We start from the raw sequence: 18,722 nt of genomic DNA, 5'->3' as shown, positions 1-18,722 counted from the left end.
TTACCCTGAGATGACAGACCAGTGGCCACCACAGCTTTGATGAATGCTGCAATGACTCTACTACCCCTTTGAAGCCTACTGGGGCCTCTACATGACTAAATGCCATAAAAGAACCTTGAATGCAGCAATAGTGTAAAATGAGGGAAGTAACAAACACCACATGCTAGTGGGGGAAACCCCATTCCTGACACTGATTTTTTAATATAAACTTGTTACTTATTTCCCTGATCGGCAAGATACCTAATTACATCATCACTAAAAAAAAAGTGCTCTGCTTTACCCCCAATGTACCTACTTGCCATCAGGGCCTGCTGCTTAGACCAGACTATGCCCACGGTCAGGAAAGAGAGGCAGCCTAGATCCACGTGGCTCAGCAGCTCACACCAGTCACAAATGTCAGCCAGGAGACCTCAAACTCTGACCACAGCTCAGTGTTGGGGGAAAGAGGGTGGTAATGAGGGGCTTACCCATCTCTTCCTTTGCTGACAATCTTCACCTCAAAGTAATAAATGCCACAGGCAGCAGGTATGGGGTGGGTGGCGCGCACTGAGGCTGCATCTTTGTGATTTTTACCATGACCTAATAGGAGAGGGCAAGGAAGAAATTTCAGCAGACGAAATGCAAATGGAAGCCTCATTCTTCTTTGCTTCATGGCAACTTCACCCCTCCATGGCCAAAGGAAGTCCTTACACAGTCCATGGAATAATTAGACAACTGAGTAAACACATAAACCTCCCACCTTTGGTTTACCTCCTCCTGAGAATAGCAGCCCTGTCTGAGACACTGTCCTCATACAAACAAAACAAGGGTTTAGGCAATATGAGTGCATGTGAGAGATACCAAGTCCTGCTAGCAGTCTCTCCAGAATCCAGGCAGCTCACCTGGGAGACCAGGGAAAGAAGGAGGCAGACCTGGAAAATCTCCCCACCCAAATCTAGCACACAATCCCAGGCCTAGCTGGGATGCCTGGCAGGCGGGCAAACCCATGAGCATCAGACTAATGGTGGGGATGTGACCACCCCTTTTTTCAGACACTCCCCAAACTAAGCAGTGGTGAAGGGCACAGGTGGAGTTGGAGCCAGCCCAGGACAAGTAGAAAGGCCCTCGAGTGGAAGGTCTATCTCAGCACTGGTTTGCACACCTGTTGCAGTTCTCTTGACATCAGGTGTCTCAGAACAGAGCAGAATGGGCAGTAACCCTTGGCCTGGTCAGCCCCACCACCCTGGACACCCCCCAAGGGCCAAGGCCTAACTCGGAGCACCTAGGCAGGGAAAGGGACGTGATGGGGCAGGGGCCGGGCAGCACGGCCGCCCTGCAGACGCTCTGGCCTTGCTCCCCCGTGGCCAGACGGGCCGATACCTTTGTAGTGGACGCGGAGGTTGCCCTGGGAAAGGCCGATGTAGTTGTACTTGTCCTTGGGGCTCCAGGAGCGCGGCAGCGGCGTCTCTTGCTGGTTGACCGCGGGGTACAGGCGCTGCAGGCGCCGGCTCAGCTCCTGCTCCCCGGGGGACGGCAGCCCGCCCCCAGCGCCCCCGCCGGAGGAGTCTCCAGCCTGCGGGTTCCCAGCTCCCGGGTCCGCCGTCGCTGCCGCCATCTTGGAGGGAGCTGCTATTGTGTCACTGGGGGCGGGGAGGAACAGGACCAGATCCGCCCCGCTCAGCCAATGGCCCGCGAGCCTCCCGGGGCCGCAGGGAAACCGAGTCCGAGTCCAGCACCTCTCTTTGGACACTACCACGCCTCGCCACATTTCGAACTCCATATCCCACAATGCAAAGCTCTCGAGAGGCGGCCCAACTGAGGCTGGTGGGGAACCCTGGGAGATGTAGTACAAACCTGCTCAGCCTCAAGCCTGTCTAATCGAGACTTCGAGACACCAACAACTACAATTCCCGCCGGCACAGCGGCTCCGGCCCCCTGCACGCCTCCCTAGCCCATGGCCTCTGTTTATCCCCCTGCCTCCGTTCTGGTAGCTAGGGTCAAATCCGCTGTAGTGACTAACTCTCAGGGTACCCCGCACCCGGGTCCGAGTCCATCAGTGCTACCTGGCTCTCCTCCCATCTCCGGGGCGCTGGGCTCGGGGCGGGGCGTATGCCTGACCCCGCCCTCACCGCAGGGCCGCTGGGGCCTGGTCGCCATGGCGACGGACTGTACACTACCACAGCTTCCCTGGCGGCGGGTGCTGGCTGTCCGCCTGCCCGAGGGTCATGGCCTCCCAGCAGTCGCGGTGCTACAGCGTCTTGTCCGTGCCGAGGTAGGCGCTGGCTGGGCTGAGGGTGGAGAGGAGGGCTTGAGTACTTCCAGACAGGGAGATGGTACCTGATCCGGGCCTCTGCACCTCCCGCTGGCCTCTGTCCAATGGTCTGGGGCTCTAGCCCCACAGAATCAGTGCTGCAGAAACAGTTAGAATCCGGGATGACTTAGGTCAGTGAAGACGTTACGTGCTAATAAAAGGGCAGGCGCGCTTTATCGTTAGTAACAGCTAGCTTGTATTGAACATATTATGTGCCAAATGGTTTATATACCACATTTAACTTTCACAACCATTCTATAAGGCAGTAAGATCACCATTTTTCAAATGAAGAAATACTTTAGAAGCCTGGAGAGATCGTGTGTTTTACACATGCTTGTAAGTGGTGGAGTTAAAGTGTGAACTTTGCTGTGTCACACTGTTGAACTTAGCCCTTAGCCACAGGGATAAACTACCTCTTCACTCAAGGGTTGGGTTTGTGACAAAGACTCTTATCGAATTGCTGGCTGACTCTAAGCAACGCAGACACATCCCACAGCCTCCAGGTAGCTCCTGCCTGTATTCAGATTTGCAACCTCTGGATACTGCAAAATATGACAAGTTTCATTGGCCAAGAAAGCCACATATATGGGTTAAAACAAAAATTTTGGCCAGGCATGGTGGCACATGCCTGTAATCCTAGGACCCTGGAAGGCCAAGGCAGGAGAATCACTTGAGCTCAGAAGTTCAAGACCAGCCTGAGCAAGAGCAAGACCCTGTCTCTACAAAAAATAGAAAAATTAGTGTTACATCTCTTTTAGAATTTGTCTGGCAGGTTTTCCAGTCCCCAATGGAAGACCCCAAGAAAGAAAAAAACAATAAAAAATAGAAAAAATTAGCCAGGCTTAGAGACTCATGCCTGTAGTCCCAGCTACTAGGGAGGCCGAGGCAGGAGGATCACTTGACCCCAGGAGTTTGAGGTTGGAGTGAGCTATAATGATGCCACTGCATTCTACCCAGGGCGACAGAGTGAGACTCTGTCTCAAAAAAAATTTTTTTTGGCTAAATACCTTTCTAGCTTTGGGACTTCACAGAAGGCCCTTAAAGTTCCAGGCCCCAGCTTCTATATCTCAAACATGGGAATGATCCAACCCACCTCACAAACATTGTTGGGAACATTTAGGCAGAATATGTGAAGCTCTTACCACAGCTCTCCTATATAATAGGCATTCAATAAGTGTTCAATGAATGTAGTTTCCCTACCCTTCTACTCGTTCCCAATGCAAAAAACCTGATCTCACCTAAACTGTAATCCTTCAGGGTCTGCTGCCTTGACAGGGAAGGCCTACAAAATTCCCCTAGAACAGGAAATACGAATTTGATTATTTTATGTGGAGCTAAAATTAGTCTACAAGAATCAGGCGGCAGGCTTGAAAAAGAGAATTGCTACCCAACACAGGAATAACTTAGTAAACTACAGTCTTCTATGAAAAAAATATAAAACAGACTCAGAAAGAGAATCTTCATCCATTTTAAGAAGGAAGCACAAAGTAATTGCTGAAGCTGAATTTGGTGGCAGTACATATCATTCATTCACCATATTCTTTATTCACCAGTATTTATTGATATATACATTGAGGCAGGCTCACTGTTTCCCCTAGAGATAGTGTGGGTGTTCTCCTCCTGCTCCCCTTAGAGCAGGGCCAGGATGATGGATAGGCCAGACCATAGCACTGTAGAACATGTTAGCAAGACCCTCCACAGGGGACCTCAAACTGTGCATTTCCCTGGGGCAGGTTTATCTTCCCTATTGGCTTCTTTCCTTTCACCCTCACACTCATGGCACAGTTGGTTGGTGGATGGAAGTCAGCAGCTTGAGTTCACTCAATACCAGATACAGCCTGACACACCCACTACCTGCCATAAGTTTTCTCCTCCTTTGAGCTAGCAATATAAATATTTTCCATTCTCCTCTGAGGGTTGGTGTAAAATATTTAACCCGACAACAAAGAAGCATCCTAAGCTTTTTAGATAAGTGTATAGGCTACAGCAGGTGTTTTGTTTGTTTTAAGTCTGTTTCTTACTGTTGTCTCCTTTGATATTCAAAACTAACAAAACTAACATCTATTACCTATTAAACTTTTCCTTTTGGCAACTTCTCAGAATTTGTAGAATTCCCCACAGTTTTTGTGCTTACTTTGCCTTTTGTGGTGGTTCCAGCATAAGCAAGAAGAACAGAGTGTGGAAAATGGATTGGCTGTGATAGGAAGGTATTGACTTAACTCAGCAAGCAGGTGGAGTTGATCTGCTGTATCTTCTTAGTCTGCAAGACTGTCTCAAACCCATGCCCATCTAGGCAGACACCCGTCCTTCTCCACACCGACTGTTTATTCCATGGCTTTTGCTGACACTTGTCCAATGTTGAGAGACAATAGAGGACTAGGGTTTGGGGTGTTACTGCTCCATGGAGTAGAGCAGGGTTTCCCTATAGGACAGGGTTTCTCTATGGGGTTCATGCTAATGCTGTCAACTTCCCTGGAGTTTGGGTAGTCCTAGTCCCACCTTTATGGGCGGAGACACTGAGGTTCAGCTGTGTTAAGCGGCATGCCCCAAGGCCACCAGCTAGCAAGGGAAGTGAACACATGGGTCTGTCTGGCAACATAAATCACACCCCCACCACTCCATGGGTGGCTGGAATTACTTCTTCCTTTTGTTCCCCCAGGGCCTGCCGGCCCAGAGTAGCCCTCCCTTTTGACCCCCAAATGCCTTCCTAGCTTGGGCAAAGATGACTGTTCCAAGAGGCTTGAGTATTAGAGACTTCCTTCCTCCACTTTTCTCTCATTCTGCTGTCATAATTAACATCTGTGAAGCTCATTTATTTTGCTTATCTCTTTCACTCTTATTTAAATGTCTCAACAACTCTGTCAAGATAGGCAATGCAAGAATTGTCTCCACTCCTTTGTGAGGACACTAGGCTGAGAGGGGTTAAATGACTTGCCCAAGGGCAGACCTGTTGGAACCCCAGATGTCAGCCCCAGGCCCTATCAGCCAGTAAGTGAAGGATCAAGACTTGCACTCCAGCTCCTTGACCAGAGACCCTGTGCTTCTTGTCCTATAGCACCTGCCTTTGGTATCACGCCTCCAGAGTGTGCCAGAGTCATGTACATAAAACCACCATCCCAGCCGTAGCTGAACACTGAATGGAAGCGTAGGCCCACAGCGTTCTCTGGATTAATGGTGAGGGTGTCTTGCTACTGCAGGAGTTGGTGAGACTCTGGCAATGAGAAGAAGTTTTCTGGGAATGTAGGGACATGGCTTGGGCCCAGTGCCAGGGGCTTGCTTGGCAGCATCTATGGGAATCTGGAGGCAGAGCTGGGAAGACCCAGAACCTGGCTCTGTGGGGAAAGGAGGCCATGACTTACGGATCTGGGAAGGGTGTAAGGACTTTCCCCACTCTGGACTCTGACCCACCATTAGCTTCTTTCTCTCTCTCTCTCTCTTTTTTTTTTTTTTTGAGACAGGATCTCACTCTGTTGCCCGGGCTAGAGTGCCGTGGCGTCAGCAACCTCAAACTCCGGGGCTTAAGCAATTCTCCTGCCTCAGGCTCCTGAGTAGCTGGAACAGGTGTGCACCACCACACTCAGCTAATTTTTCTATTTTTAGTAGAGACGGGGGTCTCACTCTTGCTCAGGCTGGTCTCGAACTCCTGACCTCAAACAATCCTTCTGCCTCGGCCTCCCAGAGTGCTAGGATTACAGGCATGAGCCACCATATCCGGCCTCATTACCTTCTCTTTCTATGTGTAGTTCACGGACTCGGCCTTCAGGAGTGACCATAGATGATGCCTTTCTCCTAGAAGCCAAGAGCACCCAGAAATGCAAGCTTTCTCAGAAATGGAAGACTCTGGTTGGTGGATAATGCCATTTTGGAACCCCAATGTCAGGCCTCAGGCCCTATCTCCCTGCCTGCAACCCCAGAGCACCACTCACCTGAAACATGCCACCAGAGCAGCAGCTTCTAAGTCAGGGGAGTGTGGCTCACAGAAGCCAGGCCCACCAGGCTTTGGGAGGAGGGTGGGCATTCTCTCTGCTCCTCATCTGAAAATCCTTTCCGGTCCTCCCTAGGCCAAGAGACTCAGCCTCTGCCTACAGACACCCCTCCCCTGCAGCTCAGGTCCACTCACTCAAATGAGGAGTGGACCTCATTTCTTTAACCCAGCTGCCATGTGCCAGGCACTGTGCCAGGTACTAGGATGGCCACACCAGATCTGCCAAGGTCCTTCAGGGCTGTGACTATATCTTTTTGTCTTTATGGCCCTAACGTCCAATAGGGTACTTCGGTGGCTAGCATAGGTTGAAAGCTCCATAAATGCTTACGAGGAGATACGTGAAGGCAGGGGATGTTTCTCCATTGTGTTGTTGACTCTGGGTCCCTCCCTCATTCCTGTTCTTTAAAGTTTTTATATGAAATGAATGTTGTCTTACTAAGTACTTTTGGGCTTTTGTTGATATGATCATAGGAGTGTTTTTTATGTATTTATTTTTTTGAGATGTGGTCTGGCTACATTGCCCAAGCTGAAGTGCAGTGGCTATTCACAGTGCGATCATGGCACACAGCAGCCCTGAACTCCTGGGCTCAAGCGATCCTCCTGCCTCAGCCTCCCTAGTCGCTGAGACTACAGGCACATGCTTTGGCACCCAGAAGGATTGCTAATAACCAGCAAACAGCCATTGTCCAAATCTCACAGAGGAAAAAACACACTGGAGCAAACATATAACCCCAGGTCATGGTGGGCTGTGTGGTGGTTTTCCTGTGTGTGTCCCCTGTGGAGAATTTGAAAACACATGGACCCCACACCATGAGGCTGGGGATTCCCAACACCCCCATGGAGTGACTCCAGGGAGCGGAAGGGGGGCAGTATGGATTCTTCACGGAGACCAAGCACAGCCCAAACGACATGATAACTTGGGGCAAGCTCTGATTTGGTTCACGCTGTGCCAAGGATCTGGGACCAGGCTCTTTCCCTACCTTTCTTCTGCGCGGCAGCGGCGAGGCCGTTCTCAACCACGAGGGGGCGGTATTCCCCCCACTCTGCCGTCCCTCCGAGGCCGCCTTCCGGTTTTCACCTGTAGGGGGAAGCAGAGAGCATGGAGCGCTCCGCAGCACCACGTTCCATTCCTCCTGCGGGCGGAGGCCTTCCCTAGCTAATAACCTGGCCAAGAAGCGGCACGGGCTGCTGGTACTCCTGCTTCCACTCGCCTCGGCAATCAAAATAGGGTGCCCACGTTTTGTCCTGGCAGAAACAGTAGACAGAACACGAGGATTGGTCTTTTGAAAGTCTAAAAAATGTGTTAACTCACCGTGGTTAGGTACTTCTTTAACAACTTCTCAGGTGTCTTCAGAGTTATTTTACACTTTTATAAAAATCACATCAAGTTTTATAGTTTTCTGGTTTTTTGTCTATTTCTACTTTGACTTCCTAATTATTATTATTTTTTTGATAGTTCTTTTGCTTTTGAAACAAGCAGAGGTGTCACTCCTTAAGGCTTTCGTTCCTAATAATGAAAGTATTAAGGGCTGGGCTCGGTGGCTCACGCCTGTAATCCTAGCACTCTGGGAGGCCGAGGCGGAAGGATCGCTGGAAGTCAGAAGTTGGAGACCACCCTGAGCAAAAGCAAGACCCTGTCTCTACTAAAAATAGAAAAATTAGAAAAATTAGTCACGTGTCATGGCACACGACTATAGTTCCAACTAGTTGGGAAGTCTTAGCTAGTTGGGAGGCTGAGGCAGGACTGATTGCTTGAGTTTGAGGTTGCAGTGAACTATAAATGATGCCACTGCACTCCACCTGGGGTGACAGAGTGAGACTCTGTCTCAAAAAAAAAAAAAAAAGTATTAGAATAAATGCCTTGTGAGCACTGCTTTGACCATGTCCCAAAGGTTTTGAACATGTTAACATTTTTTTCTATAACATGTTATATCTTAAGTATTATTCATATAGTAAGTGGGACTGGGCGAGGTGGCTCATGCCTATAATCCCCAGTGCTTTGGGAGTCCGAGGTGGGAGGATCATTTAAGGCCAGAAATTCGAGAGCAGCCCGGGCAACACAAGGAGAAACCTGCCTCTACAAAAGATAAAATTTTAAAAAATTAGCCAGGTGTGGTGGCACTCACCTGTAGCCCCTCCGACTCTGGAGGCTAAGGCTGGAGAATCGTTTGAACTCAGAAGTTCAAGGTTGTAGTGACCTATGATGGTGCCACTGCACTCCAGCCTGGGCAACAGAGGGAGAATATGTCTAAAAAAAAAAAAAAAAAAGTAAAGAATTAAAAAAAAAAAATCCATTAAAAAAAAAAGGAATAGGCCAGGCATGATGGCTCATGCCTGTAATCCTAGCACTCTGGGAGGCCGAGATGGGTGGATCGTTTGAGCTCAGGAGTTGGAGACCAGCCTGAGCAAGAGCAAGACCCCGTCTGTACTAAAAATAGAAAGAAATTATATGGACAACTAAAAATATATACAGAAAAAATTAGCCGGGCATGGTGGCGCATGCCTGTAGTCCCAGCTACTCGGGAGGCTGAGGCAGGAGGATTGCTTGAGCCCAGGAATTTGAGGTTGCTGTGAGCTAGGCTGATGCCACGGCGCTGTAGCCCGGGCAACAGAGTGAGACTTGTCTCAAAAAAAGAAAAAGAATTCTCACTAAAAAAAGTGAAAGCACACATGGAGTGAAAAGGAATAAGTAGGTCATGGAAAGTATGAATTTATTTTTAAATTTCTAAAAGGTTAAGTACCTTAGAGGTATATTTATATTATCATTTCCTACTTTCATTGCATAAATATAAACAATTTCATGGTATATAGTTTCTGGTTTAAAAATATGTTAAGACCTTACCTGTGATCTGTGATTATTTTCTTGTATATGTTAAAAGATTGTTCTTTATTTCCACTTAATGTATGTTATAAATCTGTCCATCTGTCATCATCAATTATATTACTCTTGGTGCCATTCATCTTCTCTGCTTGATGTATTTTATCCTGATAGGAGGGCTTTAAACTCTTTACTATAATTGTTTCATCTCTCTTTTTTTTTCTCTTATGTTTTCATTTATTCAATAAATATTTTTTGACTCCTAATATGTGCCATGCACTGGGGGGAGGAGGATACAGTGGTAAATGAGACAGCAAAGTCTCTGTTGATGAGAGAAGATAGAGGTATAATGATGGGAAAGTTTCGCGGGGGCCTGCCCTGGAAAGAGTGTCAGGAAGGACCCCTGACGCTGGGCACGGTGGCTCACGCCTGTAATCCTAGCACTCTGGGAGGCCAAGGTGGGAGGATCACTCGAGGTCAGGACTTTGAGACCAGCCTGATAAAGAGCGAGACCATCTCTACTAAAACTAGAAAGAAATTAGCTGGACAACTAAAAATATATAGCAAAAATTAGCCGGGCAAGGTGGTGCATGCCTGCAGTCCCAGCTACTCCAAGGCTAAGGCAAGAGGATTGCTTGAGCCCAGGAGTTTGAGTAAGCAGCCTTGCTGTGAGCTAGGCTGACACCACAGCACTCTAGCCCGGGCAACAGAGCGAGACTCTGTCTCCAAAAAAATAAGATAAAATAAAATAAAAGTTAAAGGAAGAACCCCTGAGATCTCAAGGGTGAGTAGTCAACATAGGGCATTCTTAACCCACGGAAAAGCACATGCAAACATATACACCCAAAGAATAAGGCTTTTTTTTTTTTTTTTTTTTTTGAGACAATACCTCACTCTGTCTTCTGGGCTTGAGTGCAATGGCGTCATCACAGCTCATTGCAACCTCAAATTACTGGACTCAAGTGATCCTCCTGCCTCAGCCTCCCAAGTAGCTGGGTCTACAGGCACATGCCACCATGCCCAGCTAATTTTTGTATTATTTGTGGAGACAATGGGGTCTTGCTATGTTGCTCAGGCTAGTCTCAAACTCCTGGCCTCAAGCAACTCTCCTGCCTTGGCCTCCCAGAGTGCTACGATTATAGGCATGGGCCACCGTGGCCAGCCTGATTTTTTTTTTTTTTTTTTTTGGTAGAGACAGGGTCTCTCTATGTTGTTGCCCAGGATGGTATCAAACTCCTGGCCTCAAGCAATCATCCCACCTCAATCTCCCAAAGTGCTGAGATTACAGGTGTGAGTCACCACACCGGACCATACTTAGATTTGATCGTGCCTTTCATCCATTCTAAACTATTGTGCTTCTTTGTGTATTTATTCAACAGTATTGGTGAGTGCTGCTTAAGACTGTGTAGAGTATGAAGTATGATTCCATTAATTCTGGAAGTGCAGAGACAGGTCAACCCAGAGCTCCCTCAAGAGACTGGAGTCCTCCTTGGGGCCTAGCAACAAAGCTAACTATGTGTCTTTCATAAATATTTCAGGAATGAATGCATGATCCCAAGAGTGAGACAGAGCATGTACAGAACTCACAGAATGCAGTGAAAAGGGCCAGGCAAAGAATCCAAGGGCCAGGTGCAGTCACTCACACCTCTAATCCCAGGGCTTTGGGAGGCCAAGGCAGAAGGATTGCTTGAGGCCAGGAGTTCAAAACCAGCCTGGGCAACATAGTGAGACCCTGTCTCTAAAAAAAAAAATTAAAAAAATTAGCCTGGCATGGTAGTAGACACCTGTAGTCTCTCAGCACCCTCAGCTACTCAGGGGGCTGAGGCAGGAGGATTGCTCAAGCCTAGAAATTCGAGGCTGCAGTGAGCTACAATGGAGCCACTGTACTCCAGCCTGGGTGACAGAGGGAGACCCCCTGTCTCTTAAAAAGAAAAAATAATCCAAGGAGAAAGCATTTTCCACACTAGGCCATCAGGAGCTAGTTCCATTAGCCTGGTAGGGCTCCTTGAACCTGGATATGTGAAGCATGGGAGGTGGGCCTGGCCTCTCTAGCCCGGAGTAACCTGGAGGCTGGGCTCTGGGCCACAGATGGGACCTATTAAATAATTCAGTAATTCAGTTTTGTTTTGAATTTGATTTATGCTCATTGTAAAAATTTGAAAAATGTACAATTACACAAAAATAATGACCCATAATCCTATCATTAGAGAATAATCATTGCTGATAGGCTTTAGGATTATTCCCTCTGTCTTTTCTGGTCTTTCATTTTATTTGATGTGCTTATTCCCTAAGTTCTGGCTTTACTTAACCCTTAGAACTATATCATTAGTATATTTCCATGTTAAGCCTCTTTGTGTTTCAAGTCTGCATACCAATCTTTTATTTTTAGACATGGAGGAGATCTCTTTTTCTTTTTTTTTAATGGGATGGGGTCCTACTATGTTGCTCAGGCTGGTCTCAAACTCCTGGGCTCAAGCAATCCTCCTGCCTCAGCCTTCCAAGTAGCTGGGATTATAGGTACACATCACCATGCCTGGCTCCAAGACATTTAGGAGTTTCCTAATTTTTCCACAGTCATGAGTAAGGCTTTGAGGACTGCCCTTTTATGTAAAGCTGCTGCTCCATCTGTCTCCTGCATTAGCTGCCGGGACTCCTCACTCCAGGCTGTAGCCACAGCCAGCTTGCTCTCCTTGGGCATCAGCCTCTGTTTATAGTTCTTTAAAACTGCTGTGTCCCTGAAGTGTTGGTGCTACCCAGGCAGTCTTTGTGCTTCCACCCCCAACACATAGCCTTCCAGGGCAGACTCAGTTCCTCCCATGCACTCATTTGAGCTTTATTGAACATCACTAACATCATCTCCTCCTCTGAGATAAGCAGCCTCTCCTGGCCTCCACCTGAGTCAGGGCCTCCCACCCTCCCATAACCTGCATTGGTTTCAGTCACTGCATGCTGACATGATCATCAATTCACTTGTTATCCCACCCCCATTATACCCCCAACATCCCTCATGTCTCTAGAATGCAGCAGGGCCTAGGATATACTATGGACCCAGAAATGTTTGATGAAAAAATGAATGACTGAATGGTTGAAACCCTAGAAGTGGGCTTCACTAGCTCTTCCTGCTATTAGTATTTCTTGAAAAGATTAAAAAATATGCCCATACATGCTACTACTTCCTACCACATGCCCCTGTTCAAGGTTCAAAATGAGATCCCATTGCCAGGGCACTCTCGCCTACCTCCCCCTCCACCAGGGGTGCAGCCCAGTCTCCTCCCAGAGTCCACAGCTCACCCTGCTGCATCTCTCTAGTCCTATCTGTCAATTCAAAGTTAAGGCTGGGCCTGACCTCCTCTCTCTGTCTCTTTTGCTAGATTGTGCCATGGGGGCAGGGACTGGGTCCCCACCACTACTCATACCTGTTTTCATAGTACAAGTATTTAATATTCACTGATATACCTACAGAAGAAAAGAATAGCTCACCTTTACCAAGTTCCTGACTCTGTATAAAACATGCTATGCTTTCTCATTGCATCCTCACATCAACAGTGTGATGGAGACTACCATCATCCCCATTTTACAGATGCAGAGGCTGAGGCTCAGAGAAGTTAAGCCTGTGGTTACATAGCTAATAAGGGAAATCTAGGACTTAAGCCCTATAACTCAAGAACCCACAGACTTAATTATGAATCATATTAAAAGATGTTTGTAAAAAAAATCAGAAGTGGGGGAGGAGGGATAGTGAGGAACATTAGAAAGGGGAGCAATGTTGCCATTGTAACCCACCTGTCCTTCCCTGTAGCCCTTTCAGCTCTCCATCAGTGGGAACCTGTCCCCGTGGCCCACATACACCACGAGCCAGACCATTTTGCAAAATGTAAAACCCTGTTCAGATGACCACCGGAAACGAACAAGGTAAGCCAGGGTCAGCCCTATGGTGGGTGGGCGGGTATAGACCAGGCACTGGGCCAGGAGACAGGGCAGGGGTATATACTGTCCCAGACAGAGGGTGCAAGGGCCCCATGGGGCACTTGTCACATATCAGCCCACCATCCCCTGCAATAGCTGGCAGCAGGAGCCCTTTGGCATTGGCAAGCCCAGGTACCTGGAGCAGCTGGAAAACTACCTACGCAAGGAGCTCCTCTTGGTGGAACTCAGCAAAGATTCTACCCAGGAACTGAAGCTTCAGGTCAGAGCCACAGAATAAACATGGGAAGGGCAGGGGGAAGAGTGGGAAGATTACCTACCAGAACTGCGTACATGAAACCTTCAGGGGAGACTGGCCTCTTCCAGCTCTCCTAGGTCTCCCTCCCTGAAGAGAAGCATGTCCCATGAAAAAGCCAGTGTACAGTCATGACTGCAGTGTCGAACCAAAACTCTCCTAAGGCTTGAATTTCCTCACCTGAGTCAGGTGAACTGGATGCTGTGCCCATTCCCTTCAGCGCTGCAATCCCCTGCACCCAGGTTGGGTCATTGGATATCAGTGGATAGAGCCTGAATCCTGGCTGTTGGGCAAGCAGGGGTCATAGTGTCCACCTGCCACCCCAAGCTTAAGGAACTAGCCCAGACACATAAAGAGAAAGAGAGAAAGATCTAGATGCAACCCAGATTCTGGCACACATTAGGGAGAAAATCACCAAATCTTCTCAAATAGGGATGATGACAGGGAATCCCTAACTTCTGACATAGTCACTGACTGATGCATTTACTGAGTGTTGGCTGTGTGCCCAGCCCTGGCCTGGGGCCTCACATACAATCTCACAAGCAGAAGGTCCCTTACCAACAAGGAAGCAGAAGCTCAGAGAAGGCACACCACCGTGAAGTGATGGGACTGGGATTCAAACTCAGGGCTGATCCCGGAGCCTGTACTCCTTCCAGTAAGCAATGCTGCCTCCAAAAAATTCCTGTGTGTTCAAGTAGGGCAGGAGACCACACCTCTACTTCGAGGTCAGAATGCAAGGCTAGAACTTTCAATCTCCTCCTGCTCCCACAGGGCTCTAAGATGGGGAGAGGATGTAGGTGAGTGGTCAGGTGATGCACTATCTGGAAGGCAAGAGGCCGGCTGGCTGCCTAGAGAGCCAGAGAGGGGATTTGGGCACAGAGTGGGAGGACTCACCCCTGGTGGTCTGCCAGGCCTCAGAGATAGCATCAGGAGAGGCCCCCAGAGAGCTGCCCCCCAGCTCTGTGGCACTTTGAATGACCCAGATGGTGCCTGAGGCATTAACTTGAATATAGGTGACCTGGCAGCCTCATGCTGAAACACTTCTAAGCTCAGTAAAGAAAAACACCATACTGAGGGTGGCAGCTGTAGGCCAGGAGGTGACCAGTTCCATTTTCTTGCCAGCCTTACAGAGAGATCTTTGAGTTTTTCATAGAGGACTTCAAAACGTACAAGCCATTACTGTCCTCCATCAAGAATGCATACGAGGTGATGTTAGGTAAGAACGTAGCTACCCTTCTAGGCCCGGCCTGGAAGGGGGCAGAGAGGATCTTATTCTGACCTTCTGGGGCTCTACAGCAGGGCTGGGGCAGGTACCAGCTGGGCCTTGAGGTCACCAAGCCCAACTCAGCCCTTTTTGCAGACACTGTTCTGTGATAGGGCACCCCAGGGCACCTGACAGCCTCCCATCCTTGAGAAGCATGGTGGGACAGTATCTGTAGGAAACTGAGTGAACCCCATGAGAGAGTGAGTACTCAGGAGGTGCAGAGATGGTGCAGTTACAGGACTAAAGACTGTAGGGGAAACCCTAGTCTTCATCTGAACTCTCTCCCTTATTTAAAAGCAAGTGCAGGAAAGCCGAAAGCAAGGGTCATGGCTTTGAACAAGGCATGCATATATTCCTGGAGTTTGCAAGTGACATAGCCACTTATCCATGACCTTAGGGTCTGTGTTTCCTGGCTGTTGTCCTGGGGCTCTAAAGGAACTCTCCCACCTGTCTCTGCTTAGCCCACCAAAGGGAGAGGATTCGGGCTCTGGAGCCCCTGAAGGCCAAGCTTGTCACTGTGAATGAGGACTGCAATGAGAGGATCCTGGCCATGAGGGCTGAGGAGAGACACGAGATCTCCATGCTCAAGAAAGAAAAGATGAAGTTGCTAAAACTCATCGACAAAAAGAATGAGGAGAAGATCTCATTGCAGAGTGAGGTGAATGGAAGTGCTGTGGTGACCAAGTCCCTGAATTCCTGCCCCACCCCCACCACCAGGGTGACCCCAGGCCACTCCACCCTCTGCTGGAATGACGTACTGAGCCACCATCTCGCCCCCCCCAGAGCCCCTGCTACCTCTGCCCTCTGCCTTCATGCTTGGCTCCGCCCTGGCTCTGTGTGGCCCGAGTGCCAGCACTTGCCCTGTGGGAGGAAGCACTGGCATCTTGCTGGGTTCTCAGGGATGGCCAATCTCCTTCTTCCTCCACCTTTCCTGTTCCCAGGCCCTGACAGGGCTACCCAGCACCCATCCATGCCCTGTGGTGACTACCTGCATACAGGGGTCCAAAGGCAGCCCCTAACCACACAGCACCTTCCCAACAGGTGAGCAAACTGAGGAAGAGTTTGGCTGAGGAGTACCTGCACTACCTCAGCGAGCGAGATGCCCGTAAGATCCTCATCGCAGATCTGAATGAGCTGCGGTACCAGCAGGAGGACAAGTCATTAGCCCAGTCCCCAGGTAAGCCCAAGACAGGTCTCTCTCCTCCTCAGAGGTGCTGGAGAGGAGTCTTGCTCTCACCACTCACCCTCATTCATTCAACGTTCCTAATACCTGCTCATTGCATGCACATTCATGGTGGAGATGTCCCTTCCACCACCTGGGGCTGCGGATCTTCTGAGCTGGACTGAGCATCATAAGAAGGTTGCTGGCAGCTAAGGCAGCCTGGACTCCATGTGGGCTGGACAGGCCTGGTACCCCCTGTCCTGGGCTTCCTTTTCTTAAACCTGAAACTCTAGGCTTAAACAGATCCAGGGGATCCCAAGCAGGGAGGCCAGAGGACCTCAGCCATCCCCTAAGCGATACCCAACCCAGCCCTCGGCTCCAAGCCCCAGAGCCAGAGTGATGTGGGTTGATGGGGTCCCGGCAGGCGTCTGGGGGGAGGACCCCGTGAAGTTAACACTGGCTCTGAAGATGACCCGGCAAGACCTGACCCGTACGCAGATGGAACTCAACACCATGAAGGCCAACTTTGGAGATGTGGTACCCAGGAGGGACTTTGAAATGCAGGAGAAGACCAACAAGGATCTTCAGGAGCAGGTGCTGGTGGGCAGGCAGGGCCAGGCAGGGTAAAGCAGGGTCATGCAGGTGGGCAGCTAGGACCAATCACCTTGCCCTCAGCTGGACAGCCTGAGAGCCGACTACGAAGAGGTCCGCAAGGAGCATGAGATGCTGCTGCAGTTGCACATGAGCACGCTGAAGGAACGGGACCAGTTCTTTTCGGAGCTGCAGGAGATCCAGCGCACCTCCACCCCACGGCCCGACTGGACCAAGTGCGAAGGTAATGATGGCCTTTGGGGCCCCAGGGCCTGCTGAAGTACACGGTCTGGACTCCAGCTCTCTCTCCCCACCCACAGAGGTGGTGCCTGGGGGCCCAGAGCGCTGGCAAATGTTGGCTGAGGGCAAGAACAGTGACCAGCTGGTGGATGTGCTCCTGGAGGAGATTGGCGAGGGGCTGCTCCGGGAGAAAGACTTCTTCCCTGGTCTGGTAGGGGAGTCCCCAGGAGGGAGACTGAGGGTCGGAGTCAGAACAGCCATGCCTTGCTACTAGAGCCTTGAGCTTCTGGGGGAACCATCTGGGCTGTTACCTGCTTGGGGCTGAGGCCACAGATAGGCCCAGAGATGAGCTAACACCCTCCCTTCTAGGGCTATGGGGAATCTGTCCCCTCTTTCCTTCGGTTTGAAGGCCCTGTGGAGAACAAGAAGCCAACCAAGAAGGATGTGGTAAACCTCCTCAAGGATGCCTGGAAGGAACGTCTCGCAGAGGAAAAGGTCAGATCTCACAAGCCCTGTTGGCCCAGTGTGGCATTCAGATCCAGAGGCCTCCAGGGGGATCCCCTCAAGGTGCCAGGGAAGAGGGAGGAGAGCCAACTGACCCTGGGGCAGGCTGACCAAGCATTCCTATCCTACAGAAAGAGAAGTTCCAAGATTTCTTCTTTAATTTCCTGGAGCGTCGCTTTGGGCCCAATGATGCCATAGCCTGGGCTTACACTATTTATGAAAATATCAAGCTCTTCCACTCCAGCGAGGTCATGAGTCAGTTCTATGCAGTCTTGATGGGAAAGGTGAGCTTGGGCCTGGCCCTGTGTTCCCCTCGGGGAGACAGACAGGGGCCTATATCCCCAGCATAGCCCAGCTCTGTCCCCACCACTCCAGGAAGCAGCAAGTTAGTGAATGCTTCCTTCCCTATAGAGAAGTGACAGTGTGTATGTCAACCAGAAGGAGACAATAGCCCAGCTGCTGAAGGAAATGACAAATACTGACAGTCAAAACGAGGGGATACTAACCATGGAGCAGTTCAGGTGAGAGGCCAGTCCAGGCCACTCTGAACTCCTGCCCAACATTATCTGGCCAGGCTCCCGGGTGTGCAGGGAACAGGGGAGCCTGGTGGGAAGGGCCACAGCCTCAACACTCACTTTCCTTTTGAACACCAGGGAGATGAGTGGTCAGGCTTCAGCAGGCCCCTGTTGGCCCTCATGTCTCCCCACAGCACAGTCCTCAAGAGTGCCTTCCCCCTCAAGAAGGAAGAGAAAATTCTGGAGCTGATGGAGGCAGGGGGCTGGCATTCCAGCAGCAACAATGCAGACTTCCTCAACTACCGCGCATTGTTTCTGGAGGTGGGTGGGTCCAGGAACTTGCCTAGCCCCTACACTAGCCTGGGCTGGACCCTAGCCAATGTGCTCTCACTCTGACTTATGGCCCCTCCCAGGACGAGGAAGGCCGGAGTGAGCCCTTTGTGCAAAAGCTGTGGGAACAGTACGTGGAGGAGAAGAATGAGTACTTACAGGAGCTAAAGCAGGAGCTGGGCATTGAACTGTGAGTGACCTTGGGGCCCTCAGGCCAATTCATCCATAGCGAGTCACCAGTCACCCCTTGATCCTTGCACTGGGACACATGGTGGCACCTCAAGCCCCTGGGTCTCCCTGTGCACTGAGCATGCTACTGTGCACCATCTGCTTGAGCCTGGCAGAAAGGAGGGCACCCGGGAGTCTGGGGCACATGGAAGAGATGTCATGGCCTGTCTCTCTTCTCTTATGGGACAGCTACAGTGACGTGACCCTACCCCAGCTACGGGGGGCCCTGATGAGCATCGACCCCAGCCTGGACAAGCAGACTCTGAATACCTATATCAGCCAGGCCTTCCAGCTCCCTGTGTCAGAACTGCCAGAGGAGGGTGGTGAGAAGGAAGAGGGCATTGTGGTTTGGCTCCAGACTGCACTGGAACGGCTGCAGGTGATTGACATAAGGCGCAGGGGGCCAAGAGAGCAAGAGCCTGCAAGCTAGGACCACTGTGGGCAGCCTGAGTGCTCCAGTACTGCTACCCCCTGATTTTAGCATAAAATTGTTTTTCTGAACTCATGCCATTCTCCAGGCTGTGCTGGGGAGTTGTGGGGAAGGGGATAAGTCCCTGCCTGGCTGGCCCCAGGACA

At 50.1% G+C, this 18,722-nt stretch overlaps 2 protein-coding genes and 1 non-coding gene across 5 annotated transcripts in view; 2 read left to right on the top strand and 1 right to left on the bottom strand.

Annotated features, from left to right (window-relative positions):
* The window catches only part of RANBP10 (RAN binding protein 10), a 58,608-nt gene extending 56,998 nt beyond the window's left edge, over positions 1-1,610 (bottom strand). For 2 of the 3 annotated variants that reach the window (XM_069456558.1, XM_069456559.1), the window contains exons 1-2: positions 1,360-1,594; positions 468-579 (exon numbers count right to left, since the gene is read on the bottom strand). In XM_069456558.1, coding sequence (XP_069312659.1) covers positions 468-579; positions 1,360-1,594 — 347 coding nt within the window. Of the gene's footprint in view, positions 1-467; positions 580-1,359 lie in introns of all 3 variants that reach the window. The other variant, XM_069456560.1, reaches the window with a different exon arrangement.
* A 524-nt stretch (positions 1,611-2,134) lies between these two features.
* On the top strand, positions 2,135-18,576 carry TSNAXIP1 (translin associated factor X interacting protein 1). Its single transcript, XM_069456345.1, is given in 13 exon segments — positions 2,135-2,251; positions 6,034-6,133; positions 15,038-15,234; positions 15,618-15,753; positions 16,163-16,332; positions 16,525-16,573; positions 16,650-16,780; positions 16,939-17,064; positions 17,205-17,357; positions 17,485-17,594; positions 17,783-17,909; positions 18,002-18,108; positions 18,336-18,576. Coding segments are annotated over 13 exon segments (1,764 nt in total).
* LOC138374023 (U7 small nuclear RNA) lies at positions 3,029-3,090 on the top strand. Its single transcript, XR_011231309.1, has one exon. It is a non-coding gene; the product is annotated as a U7 small nuclear RNA (small nuclear RNA).
* Positions 18,577-18,722: the final 146 nt, after the last annotated feature.

Source organism: Eulemur rufifrons, chromosome 23, assembly GCF_041146395.1.
Source record: "Eulemur rufifrons isolate Redbay chromosome 23, OSU_ERuf_1, whole genome shotgun sequence".
In the NCBI taxonomy this organism is placed as follows: Eukaryota; Metazoa; Chordata; class Mammalia; order Primates; family Lemuridae; genus Eulemur; species Eulemur rufifrons.
This window is presented reverse-complemented; position numbering and strand designations above follow the sequence as displayed.